At 48.0% G+C, this 10,272-nt stretch overlaps 1 protein-coding gene across 1 annotated transcript; it reads right to left on the bottom strand.

The window, feature by feature from the left end:
• Positions 1-216: 216 nt before the first annotated feature.
• On the bottom strand, positions 217-9,996 carry TRIM45 (tripartite motif containing 45). The gene is made up of 6 exons (XM_040230944.1): positions 8,926-9,996; positions 6,584-7,317; positions 4,778-4,907; positions 4,044-4,158; positions 1,892-2,018; positions 217-1,010 (listed from the first exon to the last, which is right to left on the bottom strand). Exons 1-6 carry the CDS (start codon positions 9,411-9,413, stop codon positions 862-864), a joined length of 1,743 nt encoding a protein of 580 aa, XP_040086878.1. The 5' UTR covers positions 9,414-9,996; the 3' UTR covers positions 217-861.
• Between the last annotated feature and the right edge of the window lie 276 nt (positions 9,997-10,272).

Below are 10,272 nucleotides of genomic sequence, written 5' to 3'. Positions count from 1 at the left end.
GACTTAGCAGCAGCAGCAACAAGTGGACACGAGGAAAGGTTTTTATTCTTTGAGGGAAACAAATATCTAATGTGTAGCTCAGGGAAAATTTTTTTAAAGTTATGTATCAAAAAGTTAAGGAACTAAACTACTCCCATGAGCTCTAAATTCCAATGGCATAGGTACTTCCATGCCTATACAAAATAGAAGGTAGCCTTCTTGGTATAGAAATAACACTTTTTTTTTTGAGGGGGTAGCCTACAGTTTATTGGATTAGATTTTGCTATTTACAACTGAGACCACATCTACATACTATTTTGTTAGTCTACATGGATACATTATTTCTAACAAGTTTAGACTTATGAATGGGCTCATACAAAAACACGTGCACACACTCATACTAATTGTCTTAACGACAGTAGTGCATACGTTATACACCTCCTATAAAGCCAGCTTTGATTAAAAACTGCAAGTTTCAAAGATCGATCTGATTTTGAAGATGATCTAAGATACACACTGTGTGATTCTAAAATCTATTTTAGTCATTTTGTACAGTAGCTATCTTACTGGACTACAGTACATATGTCTTAAAAGGACACTGATAAGGGGCACCATCTGGCATTTAACTTAGACCAGATAGCCAATTACCTCCCCCCCACTGCAAGACCTCTGGCCAAGAAGACAAATGTAATGTGGTCTCTGGTACCCAACTGCCCACACGTGCCATCAGTGAATAACTCACAAAGAGGTCCTTGGATTTGAGGGTATAACATAAGGCACTTTGTTTTTAATTCTATCAGTTTCTTCAGAATTAAGGTCTGTGGTCCTCTGGTGATCTGAAGCTGTGCTGGCCACAGCTGTGACCGTGGAGGCGGGAAGCCATCAGAGGGCCACCGTCCTCAGCAGACTCCTTGGTGCACTCTGCCCGCCTGCCCATGTGCACTCTGACTTCTCTGTAAACTTCCCACAGCACGACCAGTGGGGACGTCCTGGGTGGCCTTTGTGTCCGTGGCCACAGCCTAGGTACCCACCTGCATGGTCCAAAGAGAAGAGGGAAAAACCATTAGAAGGAAGTCCAGCAGTTACCATGGAAATTAACACTCCTGGCTATATTCAGACTCATGGATATTTTTACATCTAAAAACAACCCAGCGAGAGGAACAAGCTCTCGGATGCCTCTGTAGTTGGGAAGACTCTCAAGACAAATGACAGCAAATCAATTAAGGTTACCTGGAATTGTAAGAACAGTGTTATTTTAACACTCTGTGAACTTAAGGAGAAGAATTGGTTTGGATTTTAATGTAACAAAATCTAAATAAAAGAGAAGGGCAGAATGCTAGAAATAAACAGAATAGATCCTGAAGTGTTTCTATGCAGGTTTACAAGAGCCTATGTTAAGGCTCACCGTAAGAGTTAGGACAGGACAGAACACCAAAAATAATTAGATTTCTTGCCTGGATGCTGACCTTTCTGCCCACGTTTCCTTCCCCCAAGAAAAGAGCCAGACTTGGTTCAGCTGATTTATTTGTCTGTTCTCCCATCCCTGGAATTTCTTTAAGGTTTCAAAAGGAACAGGATGGGTTTATGTTTTTGACAGCGCTAGGGCTGTTGGAAAGGGTACAGGCTGAAACTGACCATCCCAGGGGAAGCACAGGGCTTCTAGAATCAGTGAACTGTATCAAAACTAGAAGCACTCAGAACTTTTCATCTTGTTGTTTCTGTTTCCATAACCAAGAGGCTTTAAATGAAACTTTTAGAACTGTGATACATTTAACATGCACAGACTACATTCCTAGGAACAAAGCCTGAGTCTGAATATCCTGACCCTGGTCATGGTGGTGGCTGATCCCACTGCTGGGAGACAAGCACAGAGGGAGAGTGAGGGCTTTCTGGAGAGACTGGTTCCCCTTACCTGGCATGGTGCCTCCACACGCGCAGCGAGCAGTTTTCTGGCCTCCACTGGAGCAGAATGTGCAACAGTGAAACACGCCTGGGTGTGAGCGGTGCCTTTTCCTCACGGTCACAGTGAATGGCGAGCCCTTTAGTGTTCAGACCAAGAGCAAAGAACAGCACCTCATGAGTCAACAGGCGTGTGCTGAGCATCACACAGACTAAACAGAGCATAAGTCACAGGCCCTGGCCCTGGAGGGATGAGGACAGTAGAGGCAAACAATGACTGGGGGTCAGCTGGGTGCTCAGCTGGACAGGGCCAGATACAAATGCAGTGAGAGACATCAGGGAGTCTGTGCTGCTGCCCTGGCACGCAGACCGCCTGACCCACTGAAACTGTTAGTTGCTCAGTCATGTCCGACTGTGACCCTATGGACTGCAGCCCACAAAGCTGCTCTGTCCGTGGAATTCTCCAGGCAAGAATACTGGAGCAGATTGCTGTGCCCTCCTCCGGGGACCTTCCTGACCAGGGATCAAACCTGGGTCTCCTGCATTACCGGCAGATTCTTTACCATCTGAGCCACCAGGTAAGCGCTAGTAAACTCAACTGTGCTTTCAAGTCACTGACTTCGGTCTCCATCTCCTCCATTCCTGAGCAGTCTAAGAACATCTGTGGTCCCTTCTCCAATTTCTCAGCCACACACTCCCATCCCTCACATCCTAAGCCAATTCCTTTCCTTTCATCCTTCCATCCTGGACACAATTGTTTACCCATCCACTCATTCTAGGTCGGTGAAATTAGATGAAATGGAGGAAGATTAGGCATGTGGTTAATAATTCTTGGATTAGAAATTCTCCCACCTGCCTTCTTTCCTTTAAGGATAATTTTCCTTCTTGAATTTCTACCCTATGCTAAACAGTAAATATTTAATGAGTGTTGCTATCTGCCTCTTCCTATATGAGAATCCCATACCATGCAAAAGCACAAAGCAGAGAGGCTGGCACCTTAGAAGCCTTTCAGATGTTAAATCTCTCTTCCTTTAAAGAGTTTAGTCTTTTTTTTTTTTTTTGGCTACATGGTATGTGGGATCTTAGTTCCCTGACCAGGGATCAAACCCGTATTCCCTGCATTGGGAGTGCAGAGTCTTAACCATGGGATGGCCAGGGAAGTCCCTACAATCTGTTTTAAAAACAACTTGGGAGTTCACACATGGGCTTTCAAATTCTAATTTTTCTACCCAGGTACTCTGTATTGCAGCAAGTTTGTTTTCTTGGTCTAACTGGATGATCCTTATGTTTGAGTGGTTTGTTAGAAAAGTGGAACAATGTCTGAAAAAATATCTAACCTATCTGGCATCCTGTAAGTAGGCAAGCAGCAAGTGGCTACTATGAGTCTTCCTAGGGCACAGGCCACAAGCCTAAGACACCCTGATGCTCTACGGTATTTTCTTGTCCCTGTCAGTGTTAATTTCCAGCTGGGGGAAACCCTCTGGCAGCTTGTACGTCAGCAGAGAGATCCTGCTGGACATGTTGAGTATTACTCAATTTTTAAAAATTCATAATCTCTAAACCAGAAAAGTGTTACATATGTCTGTGGAGGTGACGTAGTAACCATGGTAACAGAGGAGCATATATATATATGTATATATATATACACACACGTATACATATAAACAGAGTAGAGAATTATCTGGGCAAATGGTTAGGCAGATAGTTGACTGATAAGTTACAGGAGAGGGCATAACTCTCCCAGTGGTATTCCAGTAAGTCCATGTCCGGTCATAGTCTGAACAAAGCTGGAAAATCCTGAGTGAGGTTATATTTCTTGTATGTGTACATACTCATCTGCTGGTAGATGGCCCACTGTGATCAAGGCATCTTTCCCAAATTAAGAACTCCAATAAACTAACTGGGAGAATGATAAAATACAGGCAAAACTGCTAAGAGGTGAAGTTGGGATAAAGAGGTTTTAGGGTCACCAGTATCCTCTAGTAAGAATAAGAGCTGCAAAATTTGGGCCCTTTCTCAAGTGAGGTGAAGTAAGAAAGAAGAGAATCCTGGTCAACCCCTCTACACAGCTGGTCCTGTGTGAAATGTCTCCACATTCTAAGATGACAAAACCGGGGCGGGGGCGGGGTGAAAGGTCAGGGACGTGTAGGCAAGGCCTCACTCACCTGCACGTGCTGCTCCTTGACACAGACCAACACAGTATAGGTGCCGGGTTCCTTGGGCGTATAGGAAACATAGTATGTCCCATCCTTGTTATCATGGACCATTGTTTTCAGGGGACTGTATAGAAACGGGAGTTTAAAAATACCACTTATTCTCACAAAGCCTGCTTCAGCTGCCTGCTGATTTAGGATGTAAACTCTATACCATACAGCCAATATTAATTTTAAGTGTCCCCCAAGCAGGATGTGTCTTCTCCGTGTCTCAGAAAGTAACTTTACAATATAAGGTAACATCAATCCTCATTGAATCTGACATTCAGAAGAATTCCTGAAAACATCAGTGTTCTCTCTAATCAGCTTCTCTTGTACCTCCTGCTCTTCTTCCTCCCTCCTCCATCCTCCAATCCTGAAGACTTTGCTTATAACTTCCCTCCCAGCACAAACAGTAAATGTGGGGCTGAACTTTGAGAAGGGCATCATTCGGTCTAACACAGAATATTCTTCAGTCTATTCAAAGCTTGGAATAAAGACAGTCTGCGGGGACAGATGAGACCTTTGGGAGAGAATCAAATACGAGCCTAAAACCCACACAAGGAATTACATCTGGTCCACGTGGTTCTATGGCACTTTTCAATGCCATCATGGGCAGGTAGGCTGGAACTACTGAAGTTACAGCCCCATGACTGCAAAGAACCTTGGATTTCCAGGTCCATGATGCCTGGGTGCATGATACAAACCTGTCTTTCTTATCTTTAGGGATTACTGTGACTTGAACGTTGTCTCCTCCCCTGCCCATGCTCTCTCCTGTTGCATCCTTACAAAGCACGATGAAAGAGGCTGGCTGTTTCTCACGGGCTCTGTGAAGATCTGTGGAAGATAAACACTCAGTCCTCAATCTCAAAGGCCAACTGTAGTGACTGCATCCCCAGATCAGACACCATCTCACTTTTTCCATTTAGTACAAAAGGTCATGTTTCTGGTTTCCTCCCTTTCTTTTCTCTTCCTGTCTGTTTCCTGGAGCATACTTCTTGGGAGTCACTTCTGGTGAGCCTGGTTCTCTCTCAGCCAGCAGCAGCTCTTGGATTGTAAAGGATCCTGGATCTTAATTTCAGCATTAAGAAAGCTTTGAAAAAACTCAGGCTTGACGTATGTATTCAGAGAATAAAAGAGAGGCTGTGCTGTGTTGTGCTTAGTTGCTTAGTCGTGTCCAACTCTTTGCAACCCCATGGACTGTAGCCTACCAGGCTCCTCTGTCCATGGGGATTCTCCAGGCAAGAATACTGGAGTGGGTTGCCATGCCCTCCTCCAGGGGATCTTCCCAACCCAGGGGTCAAACCTAGGTCTTCCACATTGCAGGCGGACCCTTTACAGTCTGAGCCACCAGGGAAGCCCCCAAAGAGAGGCCAGTAACCCCAAACTACCCTCTCCAAGTGACAGATCCTGCTAGAAGAGGCAAGAGGTACAGGTAACCAGTTCAGACTCTTCATGCCTGAAGTCCTCTACAGCATGGTAGCTGTGCCTAGGCACTGGGGGGCATATTCAATAGCTACAGCCTCTGGTCCAGGGTTTCTCTGATAGCTCAGATGGTAAAGAATCTGCCTGCAATGCAGGAGACCCAGGTTTAATCCCTGGATTGGAAAGACCACCTGGAGAAGGGAATGACTACCCATTCCAGTATTTTGCCGGGAAAATTCCATGGACAGAGGAGCCTGGTGGGCTATAGTCCATGAGGTCGTAAAGAATCGACATGGCTGAGCAACTAACACTTTCACTCCATTTCTGATTCAGAAGACAGATGAAATAGGCTTTTTTACCTGGGGTCTGTGAACTATTATGAGGCCTTCTGAGGGGCAAAGAATCTCCTGAAATCTTATGCTCAAATGAGTGGGCATTTTCTGGTGGAAAGATCATTCTCAAAGGGATCTGTGACCGCCAAGCAGGTAAGAATTCCTGGCCTGGGTCAGGATGGCTCTAGAATACAATCTTCCTGTGAGAACTGATCTGTGAAATAGGTTTGAATAATGTGCTTCCTTTAGGAAGAGAACACCATGGTCAAAAGAAATTGTTTCTCCCCCTCCTGACTGAAATGCCTACCATATTCTTTTCAATGACAGTAACTGGCTTCCATGAACCAGAAAGGGCATCAAAGAAAGCAAACCATCATCACTTCTTCCTCACTCCTCAGAAATTCTCTTCATCCTCTCTGAACAGGCAGGATTTCACGCACTCGGAGGTCTATGCTGATATGTCTTACGGTACTGCCTCGGTTCTGTCACCTGAGAGAAGTGGTCTGATCCTTGAGTTCCTTGGTTGTTACTACTTTTCTCAACTGGAAAAGGGTCAAGCCTCATCCCTGTCTGGGATCTTAGGTGCAACCTAACCAGAACAAACCAGAAAGAAAAGGATAAGGGAGGGATCACCATCCGTTGGATGGGTATGACTCTCTCCCTAGCTGAATGAAGGACGTAGCTGAAAATGCCACACGTCTTTGACACCATGTCCTGCCGCTGCCCTTTCCATGCCAATGGGAGATGTCGCCCTACCTTCCCCTTGGAGGACACATTTGGCTGGATCGACCTCTTTGGTGTTGATGGCCCCGTAAACTTCATAGCCACGGCACAGGCCTGCTTTCTCCTTGGGAGAGAAGGTTATCTTCTCGTTGACTCCGGGATGGGCACTGTATTCCACTTTGTTCAGCTTGGTGAGCCGTTCCACCACCACCCCCTTGGTGATGAGGATCTCCAGGTCGGAGCCGCTGGTCAGCAGGTGCTCGGTGAACTCCACTCCCGTCCGCATGTCTGCCAGCAGCTGCTCCAGCTGTGCCTTTTGCAGCTGCAGAGAGTTTTCCTTCTGGACTCGGATGTCTTCCAGCTGCTTCAGCAGCTTGTCCCGATGCTCCTCGATGGCCTTGATATAGCCCTCGGAGAAGGTGCGGATGTCGGCGGCTACGGCCTTCACCCGCTCCTGTAGGGCACTGTTGGTGCCTTTGATCTGTGCCAGGGCCTCCTCCAGGGCCTCCACGTGGGGCTGGGTACCCCTGAGCAGCTCCCGCACGGAGTCCCCGTGCTTGTGAATAACGTTGCTAGTGAAGTCACAGGGGTGCTCCCGGTGCTCCCCCACCACGCAGTCCCGGCACACAGGCTGATCGCAGAGCTCGCAGAACAGCCTCAGCTCCTCTGCAGGGTGAGCAGGACACAGAATGGGCTTCCCAATCTGGCTGTAGCCTTTTAAGTCTTTCAGGTCCACCATGGTATGGTAGGTCGTCTTCTTCTGCCGCCTAGAGGCAAACAGAGGCAGGAACAGAAAAATGAGGGGACGAGTCTAGCAGGGAAACAGTCTGGCAGTTTTAAGGGCATGGGTTCTGAAGTCCAACACATCTGGGTTCAGTTCCTCGTTCTAACCTCTTACTAATCACATGAGTCTCTAGGATTCCAGTTCCTCCTCTGTACACTGGGGTAATACCTATGTGAAAAGGCTGCTCTATGGGACAAAATGATAGTAGGCTAGGGCTCTCTGGCTTGGTGCATGACTTTTGCAACACTAAAGCTACCTCCTGGAACTTTCCCCAAAGAGTTCATTTGTCAAGTTTATGCAAGAGCCACAGCCTAGTGCTACAGCAAGCTAGAGGGGAGAGTTTGGTGGAGACCCAGCAGCGAGATGAGACCTGTGCCAGATGGCTTAGCAATAAACTTCAAGCAGTTAAAAAGCAGCTAGCTGGGCACCACAGAGTCTCCCTCAGCTTTCATCAAACTCTCTGGGAAGGCATTTCCTTTGACCAGTGCCTCCACCACCCAAAGCAGCAAGCTAGAATTTTCTAGAGGAAAGTCATCAACATTATTAGAAAGAGTAAAATCAGTGGTCAGTAGAATCAAAGCTCTCTTTTAATTCCCTCTTTTTATAGCCTTCTAGAGATTCAGGGAAATCCCCAGAAACCACGGTGACTGTTCAGAGTTACACCATGTGTTTAGTGTTTTAGCAATGTCAAGCTTACATGCCTGTTCTGGCACCAGTGGCTGTGGACAAAACAGGGTCAGCTGTTTAGCTGGCAGCAAAGTAGTCATCATTACAAGGCAAAAATAGAAGGACTGAAGACTGCTGACTTGTTCTGTTGGTGAGGCCAGAAAACACCCGGGAAGGCAGAACTTAAAAACCACTGTAGCTAATCCTGAAACACTGGCCATTTCATATTGTGATGTTCTGGAATAGGGGGAGGTGGTCTGAAGGCACAAAGTGATTTCCTGTGACAAACTGTTCACCAAATACCATAAAAGACATAATCCCCACCCCAAGTCCATCTCACCAAGTTCCAGAGTACCTCTAGGGTACAGGGCAAAGGTTGAGGTGGTATCCCACCAATCAGCACCTTATACCGGGAAGGCAACAGGGATAAGTAGAGAAAACACAGCAGGCAGGTTGAAGATTTGGATTTTAAATTCAATTGTTATATATCACTTACCAGTTATGGGACCTTGGCATACCACATACTGCTGAGCTTCAGTTTCCTCCAATAATAAATAGGGGTGAAAACAGTACCTGCTTTTCTGAGTTCCAAGGATCAAATGAGATTGAGGGCAGGGAATCTGCTATCATACTCTTTCTCTAGCACCCCGTACAAATGATTGATGAGCCAAGGAAACTGGGTAAGAGGTTTGAAAAGTGAAATGGACCCTGCAAACCTGTGATGCTATTATTACCAAGGGTATTATATAAAGGCTGCAAAATTTAACTACTGTTCTGGAACATCTGTAACCACACTGTATACTGTTCTCTGACCTTCCATGGCATTTGAGCTTTCCTTTCCATCTGCTCACCAAGGGATTTCTCTGCCTTGACACCTCTTTATACTCTGCTCTTAAGCCTCACCAGGTGGGTTTCCCATCTTTACCTATGAGCCTGGTAGCAAAAGTGGCAGAGATTGGCTTTGCAGGTCTGACACCTCTTCTCCACTTCCCTGTCGCTGCACAGGTCACACACCAGGCCCTGGCCTTCCCCACGCAGACTCTCCAGCATCACGTCATTCATGGCCAGGTGGTCTATGGTTAAAGCCTTCACTCCACCCATGGGCAGGTCCACCTGAGCATCACATACCGGACAGAGGATGCCAATCTGCGGCTGTAGAGCGCGGGGCTTGAGTTCCTGGAATATGGACCCCTCAGAGCTTGTGTCAGATTCTCCCCCACGGATGTCCACTACTGAGAAGGGTTCCAGCTGCTCCAGACAGGTGGTGCAAACTGTGTGCAAACAAGGCAAGAGCCTGGGGGCTTTGAAAAGCCCCATGCACAAAGGGCAGTGAGTTTTGCCTGAGTTTCCAGCTGTGGTTCCACTGGGGAGTTTGCCCACGAAGCCCAGCAGCGGCCTCCTCTTTTCTGCCATATTCCCCACGTTTGTGCTCAGTATCAGAAAAGGCCCTGGGCAGTTCTATAATGAAGTAGCAGGTGATTAGGCCCACCCAAAGAGACAGTTTCCAAAACTTGTACAGAGACCATGGGGACTCTCTCTTCGGCAAATCAAAGGGCAGAAAGGAAAAAGAGTATTCCTCAAAGGAGCCACCCACAGATCTACTCAGCAAGGCCCCCTCCTTTGCACGGCATCCCATACCAGACACGCCCACGCCCTCCTCTGCCCCCCAAGTCCTCCTCCCCGGAAGCGCTTCCTGGTCTAGGCCTCCAGCTAATCCTGCCGTCGACTCCTGGACCCCTGCACCTCTATCACCCTCTACTACCACCCCCCACCCCCGCCACCGCCGGCCCCACTGGTCCCACGCCCGCCACGCGACAACTGCCACTCCCGCCCCCGCGTGATGCACTTGGGGTCCTCCGCTCCTTCTTTCCACCCCGTCCTCCGCGGGAGGCACGCGGCGGACAAAGGAGCTGAGAGCCCCCGCCGGCTTCTCGGTTGCCACCACCTCCCCACCCTTTGATCCAAGGTGCCCGACGGCTCTGGCCCCGCCTCGCACTCAGACGACTCCAATCACCATCAGAGAGGGGCGGCCGTCGCCGCTGCGAGCCCCGCCGCCCTCCAGAGTGACACCACCAGCATCCAATAAGCTTTGGAAATTCCACATCTTCGCTGGTCCTCTCCAGGGACAGGCGGTATCAAGCAAAGGGCCGGGGGCGGGGCGGCCTCAGGGCTTGGGCCTCGGAAGAGAAAAAGGGTAAGGCTGTGAGTGAGCCGCATAGTATAGCCAGCGTCACCACTTTACGGCGACTGTCTCCCTCTCTATGGCTCTGGC

The sequence above is a fragment of the Oryx dammah genome, unplaced genomic scaffold (genome assembly GCF_014754425.2).
Source record: "Oryx dammah isolate SB20612 unplaced genomic scaffold, SCBI_Odam_1.1 HiC_scaffold_28, whole genome shotgun sequence".
Lineage (NCBI taxonomy): Eukaryota > Metazoa > Chordata > Mammalia > Artiodactyla > Bovidae > Oryx > Oryx dammah.
Note: the sequence above shows the minus strand (reverse complement) of the source record. Positions and strands in the feature narration are given on the sequence as shown.